This window comes from Pelodiscus sinensis, chromosome 4, assembly GCF_049634645.1.
Source record: "Pelodiscus sinensis isolate JC-2024 chromosome 4, ASM4963464v1, whole genome shotgun sequence".
NCBI classification, from domain to species: Eukaryota; Metazoa; Chordata; order Testudines; family Trionychidae; genus Pelodiscus; species Pelodiscus sinensis.
This window is the reverse complement of record NC_134714.1, coordinates 15,364,773-15,387,377: the sequence shown is the minus strand read 5'-3', so window position 1 is coordinate 15,387,377 and position 22,605 is coordinate 15,364,773. Positions and strand designations below refer to the sequence as shown.

At 41.8% G+C, this 22,605-nt stretch overlaps 1 protein-coding gene across 6 annotated transcripts in view; it reads right to left on the bottom strand.

The window, feature by feature from the left end:
- SYNE2 (spectrin repeat containing nuclear envelope protein 2) overlaps positions 1–22,605 on the bottom strand; it is a 300,187-nt gene that overhangs the window by 159,518 nt on the left and 118,064 nt on the right. For all 6 annotated transcript variants that reach the window (XM_075926397.1, XM_075926393.1, XM_075926394.1 and 3 more), the window contains 10 exons: positions 20,743–21,055; positions 18,912–19,076; positions 17,614–17,967; positions 16,945–17,082; positions 12,655–12,810; positions 9,391–9,546; positions 7,596–7,861; positions 3,067–5,188; positions 1,238–1,560; positions 218–362 (listed from right to left, as the gene is read on the bottom strand). In XM_075926397.1, coding sequence (XP_075782512.1) covers positions 218–362; positions 1,238–1,560; positions 3,067–5,188; positions 7,596–7,861; positions 9,391–9,546; positions 12,655–12,810; positions 16,945–17,082; positions 17,614–17,967; positions 18,912–19,076; positions 20,743–21,055 — 4,138 coding nt within the window. The remainder of the gene's footprint in view (positions 1–217; positions 363–1,237; positions 1,561–3,066; positions 5,189–7,595; positions 7,862–9,390; positions 9,547–12,654; positions 12,811–16,944; positions 17,083–17,613; positions 17,968–18,911; positions 19,077–20,742; positions 21,056–22,605) is intronic.

The following is a 22,605-nucleotide window of genomic DNA, read 5'->3' as shown; positions in this document are numbered from 1 at the left end:
AGCAGCCTGGAGGAAATTGGGCTGAAAATAATACATTTGCATGGTTACAAAATTATCTGAAATACAGATAACGTTGATTTCAAAAACACCATGACCGGTTTAAACTTAACTACCGGAAAGAATAGGCCTACTAACTCTACCTCCGTCTACTCTTTTGGTTCAAGAGCTAATGAATCTGTTTGGATCACCATTTAATCAACTTCAGAGCCATGCTTACCTTACTTTGCTCCAAGTGCTCAAGTGCTTCCTTATAAGACCTTGGAGTTGAGGATAATGATTGTCCAAGGATCTTTTCCATTTTGTTGAGATTAGCACATATCTTCTCTTTGATTTTTGAGTAGTTGCTGTATTTTTCAAAGTACCTATGAAAAAGAATTAGCAAACCACTCAAATTTTACCATAGATCTTCCTTTCCTCAGTCTTAATGCATGATGTAACCATACACGTAACAAACAGATCTGAAAAGTATATCTTCTAAAGTAATATCTGCCAAATATTTTAGATTTGATATCAGAGAAACCTTAAAAACTGAGATGTATAATGGCCTCCAGATTTGTTTTTTTATTTTATTTTATCTACCACTATCTTGCCAAAATATAGTTTATATGAACACACACACACCAATTGTGTATGTAGGACCTGAAGACTTTTGTGCTCTCCTGGTGCTCAGCCAGGAAGCAGCCCAAAAGAAGGAGAATTTAACAATTCCTGTTTCTACAGTAGGTTTTCATATTATTGTTGACATAATCAAAGACATTAGATCTCAAGCAAAGAGCAAATTAAAAAAAAAGAAAAAAAAAGAGAAAATGAGTTTTCAATGCACATATCTGAGAGCTGGGAGCAGAAGACATTCTGATCTGGGTTCTGATTTTGCCTTAATTATCTCCATCTAGAATGGCCTGCAGAAGGGGCATCTTAAGATACCTTCTGTACCAGGAGGCAAAGCCAGAGATCTTAGAGGTGCTCTCTCTCTTTTTTTGATCCCTGCACCAGACTGAGTGCTGACTGGTACACTTGTGTGAATATATTCAAAGCAAATGCTTTATAAATTAATTTAAATATGCCTATTCTAGGATAATTGTCACACATTAGCAAAGCATCTGGGAACACCATGTATCTGCAATTTTTACTGAACTATAAAGAATCCATCACATTAGAAACAAAACTTCCCCTCATTTACTGTCTATCATCTTCCTTGTATCATGGAACATTGCCTACCTACATCACTTGAACCTACCTCTGCACATCAGCCCTCCTTCTTTGGGCCTTCTCCCTTAATACTGAATTCTTAGTGACTAGTTCACTTAAAGTTTGTTTCAGTTGTTGTTTGGCTCTAGGTGTAATGACGTTTTCCAATTTGGCAGACAGATCCTCTATGTCCGCCTTGGCAGACTCAAATTCTTCTAGTTTCCAATGTGGGATTTGACAGGACTCTTGTAGGCTACCAAGGCTGACTTTTGCTGAGAGAATTCTGGCTTCATATTCAGTCAGGAGATCGGAAGCCCTCTGAACAGCTTCGGTATACAGCTTGACCTTCTCTTGAGCTTCATCAAGGGCATTCTGAAAGCATTCAGAAGACAAAAAGGTCAACCAAGAAAAGCTGCAGGATACAATGGCTTGCAAAATGACCATTTTGAGAAGTGACATGAGCTGGGCTAGCAAGTGATGCTCCCAGACACCACTGGGGTATGCCTACACGAGGATTAAAAAAAAAATCCCACAACTGGCCTGGGCCAGCTGACTTGGACTCACAGGGCTCAGGCTCCAGGGCTAAAAATAGCCATACAGACATTCAGGCATGGGATGGAGCCTCAAGCTCCGGGACTCTGAGAAGATGGAAGGCATTAGAGCTTGTACTCCAGCCTGAGGCTAAACATCTACACAGCAATTTTTAGCCCCCATGAGCCCAAGTCAGCTGATGTGGGCCAGCTGTGGGGAGGCTACAGGTTTTTTATCCCAGTGTAGACGTACATGGAACAGTCAGGTAGCATGGAAAGTGCACTACACTTCTGCACAAGCTAATCATAGCAGAGTGTGGAAATCCTAGAATGACTGGTCATACTCACAGCTCCAGGGTATGTGCTAAAATTTCAGCTGTTGCCAAAGTACTGGGGACAGGAGGTAGGAGGGAATGGAAACTGCATTCATGACTAAAGAGTAGATGGAAGCCCTAAGACCCTCATACAGACTTGGGAAGGTGAGAATACCAGTTCATATGCCCTTAGGAATATCCATAAATCAAAGGAAAAGCCACATGCGTATGCATACACTGCAAGACTGCACTTTTCTATGACCTCTTCCAATCTCCTCCACACACCAGAGAGTCCCCCAAGCCAGGGAAATTACAAGCAGGGTAGATAGGGCAACTTTCTGCTCCCTGTGTGCCTCTGGAGTGATGCAAAAGAAGAGCAGCAGACCAAAGACTCTGGCACTGTTTGATTATAATAAGTTTAACACAAATAATGTCTTCATTCATTGGCATCACGGATCTAAAAAGCAACCAAAAATCCTAATACTCCTGAGATGGCTATGACAGGTTCGCGCTAATTCAGTTACTTGCCTTAAATGAGTATCTACAAGTCTTGAACACATTAATGTAGCGCTGACAGGTAGAATTGAATCTGGGACCCCTGGAGCTTAGTGTATGAGCCTCTATTGCATGAACTAAAAGCCAGCTGCCTCTTAGCTAAGGCTGTAGAGCAGACTCATTAAAGTCTCTGTAAGCAGACTCAGTGCCACTAGATGGGACGGGACACCACACCCAGGTGTGTGGGTTTCATTAACACTGTGGCAGACACTCGGGGACAGCTTATCAAGACTTTCAGAAGGATGTACACTGAGTAGTACTGTGGCACCTTAGAGGTTAATAAGAATATATATAGTATCGTGAGCTTTTGTGGGCAAAACCCACTTCTTCAGATGAGCTTGAGTGGAGAAAAAAAGGAGGGACTCACAGAATTATAACAGAAAAAGATGGGAAAGGAGGGGAAAGAACCTGTCAATTTGTAGTGCTGGTGCTAATGAGGCTGATGTACAGTCTTATTTATGCTTACGAAATATACTTACTAGACGGGAAGCAATATCTGTCTTCAGCTGTATTTGAAGATTTTCCAGTTCATCTAATTTTGCTTCTACGTCAGCAATAAGACAAGATGGTGGTTCTTGCTTTTCTCTCTCTTTACCCATTAGATCTACAATGGCACAAAATTCTGTTTGCACCCAGTCCTGAATTGCTTCACAATGCATTTTTTCAGACTGAATTATTTTCATTTCCAAGTCTACCACTAGTGGCTGCTGAAACTCAGATTTAATTTGCTTTATGGTATGCAATGTGTGTTCCAGTGTGCTCTGGAAATCTTGTTTATTTGCATACTCTGCCTGAAGATCCAATATAATATCTTGGAGAAATTGATGCAAACCGTCAATATCTTCCTCCAGGCTCTTGATTTGCTGTGCCTTAGCTTTTTTCAGTGATATAGCAAAGACTTCATTTAGATTTAATTGATTTGCTGCCTCCTGGATTAAGTGCCTGACTTGTTGAACTCTCTGGCACAAAATCTGTGCTGATACAAAATTGGTTTCCGAGGAAGAGCCAGGGCTATTTGTTAGCATGTCGGCTTCATGCTTTATATTCGATATCATGGTCTGGATTTCACTGAGTAATGCTTGGTGCCTGACAGATTCTATAACACAGTTGTCAAAGCATTTAATCTTCTCTTCAAGTTTATTTTTAATTTCAAGAAATTGAGTTTGTAATTCATCAAGGTGTGAAGTGTCCCAATTTAGCCTTAGACAGTCAAATATTTCCTTGTATTTCATTATTTGTAACAAACTAGATTGAACATCAAAAATTCTTTTTTGAAGGACATTGAGTTTATCCTTAACTTCCTCTTTTACACTTAATATTTCCTCTCCCTCCAGTTTCAGTATATCACACCATAGATCATTAAGCTCCTGATTCAATGAAGTTATCCTTTCAGAGAGCTCTGTGTAAATGGCTACCTTTTTTTCCACTGCATGGCATTTATTCTGGATTAACCTTTGTATTTTCCTAGCTCTATTCTTAAGGCATCTTAACTGGTCAGTTAGAAATAATTGTTCGAATATGTTTAGCTCCCCATGTGAGTGTTGACTCTCTTGGAGACGTGATGAGATGAGATCTTCACTCTCCTGTATTTCCTTTGAAAGGTCCTTTAAAATGCCATATAGATTTCCTAGTTCAGACCCTGTGCTTGTTTCATTTATGTCAGGAATAGTCAGTGTCTCAGCGTTCTGAAGCTGGCTGTGAACTCTTTGTATTTCTGCAATAAGTCGCTGCCTCTTTTCCAGTTGGAATTCTAGCTGTTGTAATCTTTGAGCTGATTTTAAAACAAATGCCTGGTATGACTTCTGCAATTCTTGTAAAAGGGAACTCAGGTAAGTAACTTCCTCTGGATTCAAATCAGAAATGATAGACTGGGTCTCATCAGCCAGTAACTCGAGAGTAGTTTCTTTATCTAGAGCTTCACTGTTCACAGCCTTGCAATTTCTGATCTGTATTGTAATATCATCTGGGAAAAGTGCTGCCTTCTGATCAAGAGAAAACAATGAATCTTTGACCCATGAAATATTGTCTTTTATCCTTCTTGTGATTTCGTATTTCTTGGGATCAGAGACAAGGATCCAAACATCCTCCTGAGGAATTTGGTGCGCCAGTACTTCCAACTGATTCTGCAAATCATGTATTGAATTTTCCAAAGTTTTCTTTTCTTCCTCACTCCAAATCCTTTTCATCTGTAGCTCAGTGCTTCCTTTTAACAGAGAAACACTGTATTTAATGGCCTGTAGCTCTGAGGTCCAAAGTAATGGACATTTGTTTTTTTGTCCATCTTCAGGATTCAACTCAGCCTGTAAATGTTGCTGGTGTTGTATCAACTTTTGAAGGTCCTGTGCTTTATTCATGAGAAGGTTAAATTCATCAATTTCTGACACAACTTGATAATGTTTCTTTTGCACTGATTGCTCTATGTGTTCCCACCATCGCTCCAGTTGCTTCACTTGGTTTTCTGTTAATTCCTTATCTATGCATGTCAGATGCCCAGATAAATTATCTTGTTCAGTTTTCAGCTTGTTTAAAACATCTCTCTCCTTCTGTATTGAATCCATAATTTTTTTAATTTTCTCCAGGACTATGTGGTTCACAGGGCCCCTGCCAACATAATTATCAAGATTTGAAACAATGTTCCAGAATTAGAAGAATTAGAGGCATTTTTAAGTGACAATATTGTTGTATACCCACCAACCAGACAATTATTCACTTACAAGAATAATCAATATAAGTTCGCATTATTTAAAATTTTCTTAACCTGGTCATTTTATACTTTTTACAGTATACAGGTATTCCTACATAATCCCAGGGAGAGCTGTCTATCCTTTTGAGTCACTGCAATAGCAGTAAGTTCTAATGTAAAAATTGCATAGGAATAACATGTACTAACTGATGTGTGCAGTTCATTAAAAGAGTTATCTTGCAGCCCACTTTTAAAGTTAAACAAAAGTAAACTTCAGTAACAAAGTTAAATCTATTGTGGGAGAAATAATAATGTTTTATAGTAATTTCCAATGTAAGTGTGAAGGTAAAAAGTTTAGAACCAATTATGAGATTCCCATTTATGGAGATTAAATCAATCAATTTCATTTAATCAATAAGACATTTGTTCCTAAAGATGCTTCTGAAAATACAGATTGGACCTCCCTGGTCCAGCACCCTGAGGAGTAGGGATGTTAAACTGCGTTTAATCAGCTAATCGAGTAGTCGATGGAATTTCTATTGACTACTCGATTAATCAATAAGGGGAGAAAACACAGAGCTGTAGCGGGAGGAGTGAACCCTGCTGCACCTCTGCCTTTTAAATATATTAAGAGCCTGGCAGCTCTTATTACATTTAAAAAGCAGAAGTGCAGCATCTGGGACGAGGCGCAAGCTAGGAATCGGCTATCCCAGCTCGCACCCCATGCCAGATGCTGCGCCTCTGCTTTTTAAATTTATTAAGAGCCACTAGGCTCTTAATATATTTAAAAGGCAGAGGTGCAGCAGGGGGGACAGGGTGTGAGCCGGGAGCGAGCTGATTCCTGGCTCACACTAGTACCCCCACTATGCCTTCCCCATGAAGACGGTGGTGGAGGAAACCGGTCTTTAAACCCGCTCCCAGCAGCAGTGGCTCCTGCTTCCCCCATTTGCTGCATCTCTCTGACAGAAGCAGCAAGGGGGGGAGGAAGCGACGAGTCGAGGCACTACTCATCGGCTTATGCTTACCAGGTAGACGACTAATTGCTTACATCCCTACATAGGACCTCGCCGGTCCCAGTTAAGGGTTTTTGCCAGACCAAGAAAGGTCATTTCTGGGCCCCCCTGCCACTGCCTGCTCAGCCATGGCCAACCTCCCAGCCGGCTTCTCCCTGCCAGCGACCCCTCAGCTCAGCCCCACTGCTGGGCTCCCAGACCCCGGGGTAGGTCCCCTATAGGGGTTCAGCTACGCCGCCTGGTGGCAGCCCCACTTAGACTTCAGCCTTGCCGGGCAGCCCCGCTGGCTCCCTGTCTCATGAGGCAGCTCCGCTGGGCAGCCCCACTGCCCCCTAGTCTTGCTATGCAGCTGGACCGCTGGGTGGGCTCCTGACTGTGCTGCCAAGTGGCCCTACTGCCAGGCTTCCAAGCCCTACTGCTAGGTATTGCAGGGCTGGGCGGCAGCCCCACTGCTGGACTCCAGCCATGCCAGGCAGCCCTGCTGTCTCCCGCCCCCTATCCCACTGTGTCGCCACCAGGCAGCAGGCCTGCTGCTGGGCTCTGGGTTTTGCTGCCACAACTGGGCTCCAGCCCTGTGGCAGGGCTCCCAGCCACCAGCCCTCCATGGGAATCTCTGGTCCTGGAATATCCTTGGTCCTTCTGGACCAGGGATGTTGCTGGACCAGAGAGTCCTGATTAAGAGAGTTTCAACCTGTACCACCTTAATTCCCTGTAATAGCCTACATATTAATTCAATTCTGTTCAACTACCTAAATATAAGGAAATTCCAGAAATAATTGTAGGGTTTCCATATTAATCTGGATCATTATTATGATTTATAGGTTATGTCCATGCTTTGAAGGCTAAATTGCAAAACATACTAAATATTTAAATGTATTGGTTATCTTTGGCTTCACACTGGCAGATTTCATTCTAACCACAGAAAGTAACACTTTGCTTATCAGTTAAGGTGCATTTGCAGCATATGAATGTGTGTTGGTAAAGTATGTGACACAGCAAAGCTGGGATCTCTAGATGCTAGTACTGCAAAAAGTAATAAATGAAATAATCATTTTTATAACCATTGCTGCTGAAGGGCTGTAAATGCAATGTAATGTTATTACCAATATACTAAGTTATTAGTGTGGACTAAAACAGTTCTCCCTCTATCCTTACATAATTTCAGTTAAATTGATACAATGCCACACTCAGGTTTCGTTCATTGCCTAACCAGAATAACTTCATCTAGGTTGATTTACATCTGGTAAATGTTTGTGACAGGTATTGGACTCTGGCCTGTATCCAGTAAGCTAAAAAAGTTCTTTGTACGTACGTTTTTATGTTTTCCTTTTCTGTTGATAAAATTTTCATGGAAGACTGAACAGCAGACAGATTCCCCAAGTAATCATTAACTAGATGATGATGATGTTGTTTAACCTCTTTAATGGCTTCCAATTCTTTAAGCAACCTGTCCCAGCAAGAAACCGTATCTTCTGTGGTTTGCAGGTTGGATGTACTTCTTTCTCTTGAGCGAGGGGATATGTCTTGCCTGAGAGACAAAGCTGTGGCTCTCTGTTTTTCTAATTCAGTGTATAAATTCTATAGTCAAGTCCATTAACAGTGAAAAAAGAAAAAGTAAAAAGAATTTTCACCACTTTTACTTCGCACTGTCTTTACAAAGTATGGTTAAATATTTACAGATTTGTGTATGTATGTGCACACATGAACACACATGCATGTTCAGTTATATGTCAGCATGCGTACGGATGCTCACGGCACGTTTATGCAGACACACAGAGACATATGTACAATTGCACATGAGCAGACAAGTGTGAAGCATTTATATATTTGTAGGAAAATAAACACTGACAGACATGTACAGTTTATGCAGCCGGACTTACACAAACTATGTTTTCATATGGCTGATCATAGAATCATAGAAATGTATGGTTGGAAGGGACCTTGAGTGGTCATCAAATGCAGCCAGTTGCACTGAGGCAGAACCACATAATCCTAGACCATCCTTGACAGGTATTTATCCAATGGTTTATTAAACTTCCAGTGAGGATTCCATAGGAAGAAGTTAACTATTCTTAAAGTTAGAACACTTTCCCATAATATCTCACTTGAATTGCCCTTACTGAAAATTAAGCTATTTATTTGTTGTCCTACATTCAGTGGATATGGAAGACAATTAATCGCTGTCCTCTATAAAACAGTTCTTAACATATCTGAAAACTGTAATCAGATATTTTCTCAAGATTAAATATGCCAATTTTTTTTTCAACCTTTCTGTTTAGAGCAGGTGTCCTAAATTTTTCAACTTTTTTGTTGCTGTCCACTAGACTCACTCCAATTTGTCCACGTTTTTCCTAAAATGTGGCACCCATAATTGGACACAACATTAAAGCTAAGGCCTTACGAACTGCCAAGTACAACAGAACAATTACCCCATGCCTTACATATGACATTCTTGTTCATGTACCCCAAAATTGTATTTTTCACAACTATCAGGTTCCCGACACATATTCAATTAACGATCTATTATACATCCCATGTCCTTTTCAGTGGTATTACTGCTTAGCCAGTTATTCCACATTTTTTAGTTGTACATTTGACTTTTCCTTCCTAAGTGAAGTTCTCTCTGCACTTGTCTTCACTTGAATTTTGTCTTGCTATTTCAGACTAACTCTCTAATTTGTCCAGTTTACTTTGAATTCTAATCCTGCCCTTCAGATGCTAGCAACCCCTCCCAGTTTTGGTGTCATCTGCAAATTTTGTAAGCATACTCTCCACTCTGTCGTACAAGTTATTGATTAAAATATTGAATAGTTCCATATCCTTGACTGAGCATGGCAAAACCGTACTTAGATACACGCTCTTAGTTTGACAATGAATCATTGATAACTACTGTTTGATTATGGTCTTTCATCCAGTGGTGCACTCACTTTATAGTCATTTCATCTAGCTCACATATCCCTCATTTGCTTACAAGGGTGTTATGTGGGACTGTATCATCAGTCCCATGTAGAATGAAACTATACGCAACAGTTTAATAGTTTTTTGATTAGTGATATTATATCACATTGAACAAACTCAGCTATGTAATTACTTTGCTGGTTCCATACCTCTAGCTCTCTTAGTTGCTCATTTACTAACACAATATCCAATTCTGCAGCTTGATTTTTCAGCTCAGAGACCTTTTGCTCCTTCACAATATATTCAGCATTTGCTTGGGCTTCACAAAGAAGTTGCTTCTGGAAAGCCATTTCCACATTTGAACCCTAGAATGCAAACAGGATTTTTCATTCAACAGTATACATAAAAATGCAGGCTCTCTACTTTTTTTTTTTTTTTTTTTTTTTACTAAGCCTCGTGTTCCAGAAATGCCCAAATCCCAACACACTTTCCTCTGCAGAACTTGTATAAGCCTTTCTCTCTCTGCAGCGAAAATTCTCATTCAGACCCTTGTCCTCTCCTGCCTGGATTAATGCAACCTGCTCCTCTGTGGTTTCCCATATCACTAATACAATTCATACAATGCAAAGATGCTCCTTGCCCATCATTCTGATCCCATCATCACCTCTTTGAATTCCTCCCCAGATCACTCTACTCCAATGCATGCAGGTCATGCAATTTATCACTGTCTTCAAAGTCCTGTTTAGCTCTCTCCTATCCTGCTCATCTGCTCTTGTTTCACTTTGCTCCTAAGACCCCTTAGTTTAGCAGTGATGACAGACTGTCACAAGCATCTCCATGCTCCCAGTACATGGAAGGCCCTTGCTTGAACTCTTTGCAAAGCAATGATCCTCTCCATGAGTGGATGGATACTGGCAAGTTGGAAGAGCATTTGCGAATAGTCCATATATGTAGGTTGATAGGGAGGATGGCCTTCTGACTGAGGCACTGGACAGGTCCTGCTACCAACTTCTTGCATAACCTTGGGCAAATAACTTAATCTCTCTCTGCCTTAATTTCACACCTGTAAAGTGGAAACAATACTATTTCCCCTCCCCAACACTTTAGATTGTAAGTTGTCCCAGGCAGGGACTGTCTCCAGCTAGGAGTATGTACAGAACATAGTGCAACGAGGCCCTGATATCAGTGGGAGATTCCAGGTGGCACCATAATATAAATAATACTACAAATATATTGTGTCAGCACAACACAATATCACTAAGAGGTGTCCAAATATCACCTCAGCCATCTGCCTTGTATGTTGTACCACCACCCACAATCCTGGCTGTTTACACAGAGCTGTTCAGTGCAGGGACTGAGCCATCTGTTCAGTTTGGAAAGTGCCTTGCACCTCAGAGTCGTTATTAGAACTAAATAAAATAATGACAAAAATTAAGACTATTCTTGTTACCTTTTTCCTGTGAACCAAATATACCTGGTCAGGAAAATCAAATAGTCATGGAACTTTTCCATTTTTTCTAACCACACAGCTACTGAAATTATATCTACTGAGACAGAAACACCAGGTTTCATCTTACGAGGCCTTGAAGGGCCATGACATTGCAGGAAATGAAAACAGTTATTTAGCTGTTAGAGAGTCAGTGGGAAGACAGCATCATCAGATGGAACACTAGTCACAAACATGAAGAAAGTAGTGAAATGGAAACAGGGAAAATTCCGGATGATGGTATATGGTGCACATTTCTCTTCACATGTATTTAGGGTTTCAGCTCTACATGCTGAGGTCCAGCCTAACATGGACACAAAAGAAAGATTTCTCTCCTCTGCCTCTCCCCAGCATAGCAGCTCCCCACACTGCAGCTTGAGAACAGCAGAGTGTGGAGCTGCAAATGTAATACCTCCTTCAACTCCAAGAAGATGCAAGGAAGAGGCAGAAGATACTAGGTAACGGGAAGTCTTGGCTCCACTGCCAAATATGTCAGCCAGAAAAGCTGAGCCGGAGCAAGAGTGGGAGTATCTTATTGTCTAGGAAAAAGGGCTAAGTTACTTCTCCAGAGGAGCAAGGAAGGAATGCTACCTTTCTTACTCAATTCCTTCCCAGTACCTCTTCTAAGGCAGTAGAGCAGTGTTTCTTAAACTGTGTTCCATGGCACACTGATGTGTCGTGGAGAATAACAGAGTAAAAAATGGCCGCCCCAATCTTTTTGTTTGTTTGTTTTTGCTCAACAAAAAATCAATGGTGCTCCTCATAAAAAAAAAAATTATTGTTTGGTATTCCTTGGTCTTAAAAAGTTTAAGAAACACTGGTATAAAGAAACACAGAAAGGTAAGGTATAAGAAGAGCTAAGTATATACCACATATACTGGGAAAATAATGTTTCCTTCTGACACCTCTGTATTCTGAACGGTCAAGAAGGATATGACTTCAAAGTCTCACTGGGACCAGAACTGATGATGGAATACAAGTAGGGAACACTCAGACAGCTGTATGTGCCAAAATCTACATTAAGTGACTGCTACTGAAAGCGAAGTAAATAGGGAGCAGATCCTGGAACAAGAGAACCTGGAAAACCTGGAAAATTTGGATCAAGTCTTCTCTTCAGGTATGGCTACTCTTTGGATTCCTAACTCAGGTCTGCTCAGCACATAGATCCTGCAGCAATACCCACCTTTCTTAGTCAAACAGCAAAAATCACATTCAACTTTCCTAAGAATATCATAAGGATGGGGTGTTTCAGGCAAACTGTTACAAAGCATAAAGGATTCCTGAAGCTAAAATTCAATGAATGAATTTGGGCAAATCTAATGAGTACCTGCCTAAAGCTTTACATTTTAGGGAACAGGTATCAAATCTGGCTGTTGGCTGTAGCTACACAAGGCTAGTACCAATTCTCTAGGCAGAAATCTGGAGTAAGAAAATCCTAATTTAGGATTTTAAATGGGTCAGGTATAATTTAACATATTTTTAAATTTAGTAACCTTGTATACAACAGAGTAGGTTTAGTATTTTATCTGGTTATGCTTTCAATCCTTATTCAATTTTTCTTCCTTACTTGTTTAATAGAGCATTGTATTAGAGTCAAACTATAACCACATTTAATCCTTTAATATACTTTCTTTTACTTGATGGAGATTGCTTTACCTGAACTAATCGTTGTAATATATGAGAGAGAGGGGCTGAGGAACTGAGTATAACTCCTTCTAACCTACCAAACTTAAAACACTAGAAAATAAGGATTAAATTTGGAGGTATTGTGAGCTGACTGTGACTCACCTTTTATTGAAAAGAGCCCCTAACATATATTGTTTGGGGGAGAGGGATCACAAAATAGTTCGATATAAAATGAATAGACTTTAACATGAGAATGGCTGTCTCTTCTTTTACAATAGCTCTTCAAGCAGACTATGTAACTGAAGTGTTAACATTCAAAGATGCTTAAGAACAGAACTTGAATTAGTTGATCTTGGGTTACCTCAAGAATGGGAACTGTTTCTTTAGAGGATGGTCTCTCTTTTTCAGATGTGAAGGAATTCAGCATTTGCTCCTCTCTGCACAGCCATTGTTGGAACTGCTGGACATTTTCTCTGTATGCTTGATTATTTCCATCACTGGATTTCTCCTTGTGGTGCTAGGAAAATGAAAGAACAAGTAATCAAAAAGCCTTCATCAGACATGCTGACTAATAATTACAGTATTTCAAATGACAAGGCGTTGAAGCCTACAATTACAATTAAATGAGGGAAATGCAACTGAGCTATGCAGATTACCCTGGGCAAGGTTATGGTACAGAAGATGGTTTACAAGAAGAAGCAGTGCTGTAATTTTATCATAACAAATTTTCTAAAAAAATGCAGGTAGTGATGGATTAGCTCTCTTCTTCTGACTTGCACCCTACATATCAAGGAATGTGAAAAGTGAACTAGCTTCCTGTCAGTGTCTATTTTGATCTATGAAGCCCTAGCTGGTCTGGCTCTTCGATACCTAAGGTAAAAGACTACATTCCTCTTCCTATGTACCAAGCTAATGCTTGAGATTGACTGATGCCCTTCTGCATCTGCTGGAGCAGAATCCTACGGGACAGAAGGCAAGAGCTTCCCAGAGGATCGTCCCAAGCAGTGTGCCCTCTAATTTTTCCCACCCTTGAATGGAATGAATTTGATTATGGGCACCAGAGTGGTGCACATCATACACATACAGTTCCCTAGTCCTGGATCAGAACCAGGCTGTGCTAAGTAAACCGAGAAAACGGTTTTTTTTAAAAAAAAAGTCTATTCAGGCCCCCCTGACCCATACAGGGTAGAGGCCAAGGCTGGGCTAACAGGGCATTTGGGGCAGGATGGGGGCCAAGCCTCCATGGTTGGATTAATCATCTTCATATTGGTGCACATACCAGAATTCATGTGGTAGGAATAGGGCCAAAGGGTTTGTAGTGTGGAAAGGGGCTCAGGCCTGGGGCAGAGGGTTGGAGTCTAAGTTCCCAGTAAACCATGCCACTGCGCAGCTGCCTAGTTAGCATCATGCAGGTGCTCCAGAAAGCTGTGCAGAGCAGCAGCCAAGGGAGGACTGCCCCACCCCTGACCTACCCTCCAAGCTGCCACACCCAGAACCACCGGGCCCTAGCCCCTGCCATAGCAGCCCTGACTCCCATCCTGCCATGGGAGTCCCAATGGGCCGGTCCTTGCCCCTACCTTGTTGTAGCCAGGGTGGCCTGAATAGATTTTTTCAAAATCTTTTTCTCAGTTTACCTAGCACAGTCCTCTCCTGATCCAGGACTGGGGATCTGTACCGCAGATTCTTCTGTGATACAGCGAACGAATAGCAACAAAACAGGTCAAATCAGAACATACGGCACATTGGAGAATCAGGTCTGTGAACTGTGCTTTTGCCCCACTTTGCCCACGCCGCCCTCCCGCGAGCAGAAAGTACATTGACACACTGACCTCATAACCCAAGCAGCCACAAATAGAGGAAGTGAAGGGAGAGTTGGGGTGGATATCATATAAGGAGGGCTGATAAACAGAGAAAAGTAAGCTGTCCAGTGAGCTCTCCTGTGGAGATTTTCCCAGGTCCCAAAACCTTGGGGTGACTCTGAAGGCCAATTAGGGTGCATCTACACAGCTTGGGTTGGCTCGAAATAAGCTATGCAAATTGGGCTACGTCAATTGCGTAGCTTATTTCCAACTAACTTATTTCAAGTTTTGGTGCTGTCTACACAGCACCTATTTCGAAACAGAGCACTCTTCCTCCGACTTCCCTTACTCCTCGTACAATGAGGGTTAAGGAGTCGGAGTAAGAAGCCCTCCCGTTTGACAGTATTTTGACATTATGTTAAAATAACTGCCAGCTGTATAGATGCAGACTATGTTATTTCCAATCATGCTGATATTTTATTTCTTTACAGAGCCAAGGCTCAGTTTCACTATGTGGCTCACAGGAACAACATGGCGATAAGATGAGTCCAAACTGTAGATGCATGAAAATAAACATGGCAGCCCTCATCTGGCCATGGCCACTCGGCCACACCCCCAATCCTGCCAAGGTTTGGCAACAGCCTGGCCCCATCCCCAGTCCTGTGGCAGAATCAAGCCTGGGGCCAGACCACCCCAGCTGTGGCAGTGTCAGTACTGGGGCTGGAGTGCCCCTGAGCACAGGGTCAGGACTGGGTCAGTCAAGGCCTTATGGGAACCACAGCTTCCAGGGCCAGATGAAAGCTGCAGTTGAAGCCTGGCCACTGCAGTTGGACGGGGGCCAGGACCAGGCTACCAGGGCAGGATGGAGGCCAGGCCCCCATAGCCACAGGAGGATTGGGACTGGGTCCACTGGCCAGGCCAGAAACCATCAATCATGGCTGAGGGCTAGGTTGGAGATGGGCAGCAGGGTGGCCCTCCCCTGGCTGCTGCAGGTCCCAGTCCTGTGCAGCTTTCTGGAGTGCCTGAGTGGTGCTAACTAGGTAGCTTCAGGCTGTGCAGTTTACAAGGAACTTAGGTCCCCAGTCCAGTAGTTTGCCTTGTATTGGTCCAACAAGCCTCTGTATATAGTGAGGCATTTTCTGGAAGGAGACTCAACAAGGATTTCTGCAGGTTTTATTTACATTTGCATGGAATTTGGGCTAGATACTGAGAGTATGACCCAGAGTCAGAAGCACAGCACCTTGTTTTTTCTTTTTGTGATGCAGCTGACCCTTACCACCTTGAGTGCAATTCTCCCCTTGTGTTGATTAACTTCCTTGGTCATTATGTCATCATCACACAGAGTAGTCAAACATTTTCAGCTGAACGCTACCCTGCTTTGCCACAACCTGCATCCCTACACTATTGCCACAACCTGCATCCCTACACTATGCTTCTCCTGATTTTTTTAAAAAGTGTATTATTAGTCAAGAGCTACATACTATACCAAGACTCACACAGACTAGCAATCCACTCCACAGTGCTCCCACAGTGGGACTGCTTGTCAAGGAAGATCCTTGCTCTTAATCCTCCAGTCAAAGCATCCAAATCTGCTCTTTAATAAATATCTTGAGTATAAATAATCATTTAACTGAGCTTTAGCCTCTGAAGAGATGCAGGAGAGCCACCAACGTGGACACCCTGACAGTGGAAAGTCATGGTCAGGAATTAGCACTGACTGCAGCATCTGCCCGTCTCCAGGAAGCAAATGAGCACAGTTGGGCCATAACAGAGATGCTGGATTGGCTAAAGCAATCAGGTGGCATGTGTAGAAGCCCAGCAACTACAGAAAGTAAGCATCTCTTCCGTGCACATGCCTCTGGATTTTCAACTTCCTTGTACCTGCCTCATTGCAAGCCCTGCTTCTGCCTTGCTCTACCCTCTGAACCATCTAGTCCTCTAATACTATCCCATCATTACTCCTGTCTTGGAACAGCCCTTCCCCTTCTTTCTTTGCCTTCCAATTAATCCGGGTCTAATCTTCAGCTCTGATTCCTGGCTCTGACGCTATACCAACCCTTGTCTCTGTCATTCAGACTCTATGTTTCTGACCCTGGGCCCTGGTTCCTCAGCCTGATTCCTGCTCTGACTACTGGGACAGACAGCCACTGTTTGTGGAAAATCAGTGAAAAAGGCCCAAATCTATACGTAGGACAACGTAACAGCGAAAGGGGCACTAGCTACCTATTCAGTAAATCAAGTTGTGCCCTGAAAGCAGTTTAAACAATCTAGAGGCCCGGTTCTAGAAACTAACTCACCTTGATTCTGGAAAGGGATCCCATAAAAGCTCAGCTCAGGTATGAGTGTCCACCTGTGCAGAGCTACTTGTAGGATAAGAACCTTAATTGCTCTATGTAATTATTCCCAAAACTTCTAGTATTTGTACCATGACTTGTCCTTAAAGGTACCTGACAATCCTACAGCCCTACCCATGACCCTTCTTCCTTCTCCGAGAAACATCTGTATCGCTAATTTAACAAAGTTTTAATGGTCTTTGCTCTGCTTCAGTGGTATCCATGGGCTGGGAGACAGTTACAGTGGTTGTTCTCCAAGTGGTCTCCTCCCAGTCTGCCTGGTGAATCAAGGCACCTGTGCCTTGAGCCAACCTGTCCCACTGGCACATTGCACAACGGTGAACATGCAAAGGTCACATAAAAGAACTCCAACTACTGACAGGTAATATTTATTTACCGAAACAATAATGCTTGTTCCCTCTGTGGTCCGCACACATTATTTTCCTTTTCTTCTTGATATAATGAGCACATACTTAATCACACATGTTATGACTTAATTAGAACTTAGTTCTCTATTACCTGAACTGTTTGCTCTTGTATATTCTTGCTTTGATCTTTTAGAGGACTATTTGGACTGTCTGCCAATAATCTGTTTTCTTCAGAATACAGATTATGTTGTTGCTCTTGGTCTTCTACATTTCCATTTAAACCTTGACACTAAAGAGAACCAGTAAAAACAAAACAAACAAAATTTAGAGTGGAAAATATTAACCTGTGATTAATTATAATATACAGACAGAGGTAAAAAAATTCTTATACCAGCTTTCTGGCACAAAGGAAATAGAAACCTGTTGGCTTTAAAAGCCTTTCTTATTTTGTATAAAATTACAGCAAAAGCAGTGGCTTAGTATTTAATGTTACAGAATGGTCACAGCATGTTTCCTCTCTTACCACCTCCTCTTCTCACTCTTCTTGAGATTTCTGACCCAAAATATTCAATCTGATTACATAAGAAGAGAGAAACTAGAGGCATGAATTGACAATTGAGGTTTTAAATAAAGTGAGTGTCATACTAATGTAATGTGTGGAGCAGGTTTGGAAAATTCTTGTACATGCTTTGGTTTATAATTGTGCAATTTATGGAAAGTTTTATTTATGAAAAGGTACAATCGATTATATGCTTTTGAGAGACAAATGCCTCTTTGCCCACAATTTCTCATTCTGCTTGCCATAAACACACATACTTACAATATCCATTTTCCAGCCTTCTTCCAGCTCTTCTGTTCTGCTGTTCTCTTCAACAACAGTGGGAGTATCAGAAAAGACCTGGTTCTCTCTCTCTATCATTTTATCTGACTTATCTTGGGTCTTGGTTTCATCAGCAAAGGCATGCTTTGAATCTGGAGTGTCTCTGAGACTATTCTCACCCGTTTGCTTGACATTTTTAAGTCTCTCCTTCAAACTTCTGTGTTTACACTGAAGTGTTTCCACTGCATCCTTAGAAATCTTCTGTCCCGATGAAGAAGTGTTTTCTTCCACAGATTCTGCTAAAGCCAAAATCTTCTTTAACTTGTCTTCACATTGACTAAGAGGTGCTTGTTCCTTTAAAGAGAGGAAACAAGTTTATTGAAAAGTGTCTTCATTCAATTTACCCAATGTTAAAATGACATTTGTAATAATAATAATAATGACAGTATATAGTGATTTATTAAACTCATTAACTTTTGTCATAAAGAACAGCTTATGCGGCAAGATGCATGAACTATTCATGTAATGCTACTTGACTGCTGCAGAAAGTCAAATACTGCAACTGGAATTTTAAAGAAGCTGGATACTTTTGTGATGAGGAACAACATCTACAACTATACTGTAATAAAATAATGGAGCAATCAAATTTTAAGCCTCAAGGAATATGCTGAATTTGGCAAGATTTAAGAAGGAAGTCCTCCTTCCTCCCCACACCTCTATTATGTACTGTATTTCACAACCTGTTAAGAGAGAAAATGAAGGAGTTAACTTTCTTCTTAGGCAACAGGAATCCACCAGCATTGGAGTCAAGGTGCCTGACTTGACAGACCAATGATCTGAGCTGATATATCATCCTTCAATTTCTTTCTACACTCAGTGACAACAATGATACTCCAACTGGCTCATACAATTGTGGGTTTGTCTCAACCTGAGCTACTCTATCCAGTCTGTATTCAGAATACCGGCCACTTTAGACACAACAGCCATATGTTTGAGATTCACTCTCTTCCTTGTGCCCCACTGAAAAGAAGCTGAATTCTGGAAATCTAATGGAGCTAGGGCCTGAGTCTGTTTCCAGTGAAGCCAACAGCTAAAGTCCACTGGCAGCAGGGTCAGGAATGCAGTTACCTCCTAAAAGGTAGATCACCCACATTTTACATTTTGGAGAGAACCAGATGGTTTAGTTAATTGGATTAATACAATTGACTCACCACCTTTATAAACACAGTGCTGTCTTGAAGGTCTACAATTCCATGGCAGGGATCCATTAACAATAGTATCCAAAAACCGCATCATACCTGCAATTTCAACTGATGTTGAACAGCTGCTGGCTTTTCCACCGAGGTATCAGTGAAATGGCAAAATTCCTCACATTGCCTATTCAGCTTGCTACTCAAGACTGCCAATGTATCCTGGAACACTTGGTATTCTTGACCGTAACCTTCCAGTGCCTGTGGTAAGTCCTAGAAGACAAGCAGTTTGTACATTTATTTCAGTATTACCTCATACAAAACACAGCTCAGATGGATGCTTACAGAAGGGTTTAGATAGCTCTGCTAGGGCAGCGGTTCTCAAACTTTTTGGGCTCCAGAGCCCTTTACATGCGTAAAAATTGATGCGGCGCCCCAGCGGTCCACTGATCGTATGTGTTGTACCTATCGATGTTTCCAGTTTGTCAACTTCGCGGAGCCCTGGGAGATGTCTCACGGAGCCCTGGGGCTCTGCGGAGCACAGTTTGAGAATCACTGTGCTAGGGCATTCAAGTGTTTAAAAATTGAAAAGGTTGCCAGTGATTTGCCTCTAAAGCAAATGGCAATTGTACTTCACCATGATCAAGCAGGTAGCTCCATCCTTTGAACAGCTGTATCCCTCTCATAACTACACTGTAGAAAAACATGGTCTTAAACGTAGTTGTATGATTGTTATTCTCCTTCCCATAATAGCTTGAGTATCTTTAGACAAGCTTCTCCGGTCAGTGACTGTTCCTTTTTGAATGTCTGGAAAGTATCTAGCACATTGTGGGCACCACCCTAAAAAGGACGCGGAGAGCAAGTCCAAAGAACCCACACTGCATTGTATGGATGTGAATGGTTAATTGGTGGCTGGGCCGGAGGAGCATTGGGGGGGGGGGGAGGAGGGGTGCTCCAGCCTGGCCTGGCTTCTGGTTAACCATTCACATCCCTAATTTGTATCAGGCATTCATTTATTTGCCTCTGCTTATCCAAAGTGCTCATACACACATCCAGTGACCATTGAAAACATATGGATAGTGACCATCAAGCCACTAGATGTTTCCTGAGATCTATTCAAAGTAGAGATGTAAAATCCCAGTTAACCAGTTAACTGATTAAATGGACTACCGCTGCCATCCCCCCATCTGTGGGGCTTCGGGCTGCGCTACCACCCTCCACTCCCTGGTATCCGGTAAGCATAACCTGGCAACTGGTTAACCTGTTACCAGTTCACATCCCCACTGCACAGCTGTGATCCTCAGATGATCCATCTTTTGTCCAAACATGAAGGAACACGAGGGTAGATGCAGAAACAAAGTCCATGGATCAACACCTACATGGAACCAACCCTTATCCTCGGGCATGAGGGAGGACGACACAACAGAAGTTAAGGCTAGAGTAGCTGTGTGACTCTAGGAATAGATTAGTAAAAGTCCTCTTTCTCCTCTTCTTTGCACTATGTAGCTGTTTGCACCTATACTAGTACATATAAAATGCTACTATTTTGATTTGTTGTTTATCAATACTTCACATTCACCAGTCCCCACTTTGGGCTATCCTTTACTCCTAGGCAAATCACAAAGCAACAGAAGATCAAAACCTTAAGGGGCCCTCTCTTCCACTCTGTGGCCTGGAGAAGGATTCCTTACCTACCAATTCGCAGAGGAACGCACTGCTAATTACTTTAGTTTTGCCCAGTAGAGAAGATTTGGCCTTAATTAAGATTTGGCCTTAATTTCAAAACAGAAAACTAATAAAGAAGTTCATTTCAGAGTGTCCTCACTTTATGCCACAACATTCTGAGCTGATAGTTTAATGAGATAACAAGCAAAAATAATTAAATAATTACGCATACTAAAACTAATAACATGATAACAAAACATGGCATGATTCCAACCTGCAACTGGCTGAGCAGACTTTCATGCAGATGTTTTAGTTCTAACCATGATTCTTCCATGAAGCAGGAATCCTCAACGCAGTCCTTTAGGTAATCTCCTTGGCTTTTTAATTCATGTAATAGGAATGTTAAACTCTCTGCTTTTTGCAGGAGTTTTATATAGTTTGTTATCTGTGCTTGTTTCTCCTGCAAACCAGCCTGAACATCAGGACTCAATTCCTGTTGCTGCTTCTTCAATTCAGTCAGCACCAATCTCAAATCTTTTTTGCTTTGTGAGTACTGTTTTCTTTGAAGCTGAATCTGTTCTTGGTGGCTTGAAGAAGGGGAAAGAAGATAATAATAGAATTCTAAGATTTTGTATTATTTGTTTAGAAACATTACATTGCAGACCTTAAATCATTAGATCCAGTTATAATCATGAGGTTTATTCTTTGAGTTGTAAATTATCCATAAGTAGCAAAGCAGGAATTTTCCAAGGGGACCAAGAGAATATGGCATCCAAATCTCACTGCATTTCAATGGTGCTTGAGAGTCTAAATCCTTTTCGCTCCTTTTAAATCCCAGCCCGTGAAAACATAGTTGCTAGAATCTGAGGCTTGCTGCTCATGCTGTATATTCTTTGCTTCTATTACAATAGGAGTATTATTTTTTAACTACTAAGTTAAATCTATTGTCTGTATGAACCTGTTGTTGGAGAGTTTTTGGAAAATATAATATACTATAGAAAATGCACATATTACCTTTTCATTATCATGAAAAGGATTTAAATACTGTGAAAAACAAGCTGCTATAATTACTCATACCAAAAGGCCAGCAGCACACTTTAGAGAGGATCTTGAAATATAAAGCGCCACAAGAGAAAAGCTCAACTTTACTTTCCCTCTCCCCTCAGAGTCCAATATTCTTTTGCTGTGCAGAAGTGTCTGTCTGGAAGAATTTCACCATGATTTCAACAGCTTCCACCCCACCATCAACCTCAGCATGGACCAATCTACACGGGAGGTCCATTTCCTGGACACCACGATACAAATAAGTGACGGTCATATCAATACCACCCTATACAGAAAACCTACCGACCGCTATACTTACCTGCATGCCTCCAGTTTCCATCCCGGACACACCACACGATCCATTGTTTACAGCCAAGCACTGAGGTACAACCGCATATGCTCCAACCCCTCAGACAGAGACCTACACCTACAAGACCTTCAACAAGCATTCTGTAAACTGCGATACCCACACGAGGAAGTGAGGAGACAGATTGACAGAGCCAGATGTGTACCCAGAAGCCTCCTGCTACGGGACAAGCCCAAGAAAGAAACCAACAGAACACCACTGGCCATCACCTATAGTCCCCAGCTAAAACCTCTCCAACGCATCATTAGTGATCTTCAGCCCATCCTGGACAATGATCCCTCGCTCTCACAGGCCTTGGGAGGTAGGCCGGTCCTTGCCCACAGACAACCCGCCAACCTGAAGCATATTCTCACCAGCAACTACACACCGCACCATAATAACTCGAACTCAGGAACCAATCCTTGCAACAAACCTCGGTGCCAACTCTGCCCACATATATGCACCAGCAACACCATCACAGGACCTAACCAGATCAGCCATACTGTCACTGGTACATTCTCCTGCACATCCACCAACGTAATATATGCCATCATGTGCCAACAATGCCCCACTGCTATATACATCGGCCAAACAGGACAGTCCCTACGTAAAAGAATCAATGGACACAAATCTGATATTAGGAATGGCAACATACAAAAACCTGTAGGGGAACACTTCAATCTTCCTGGACACACAATTGCAGATCTAAAAGTAGCCATCCTGCAGCAAAAAAACTTCAGGACCAGA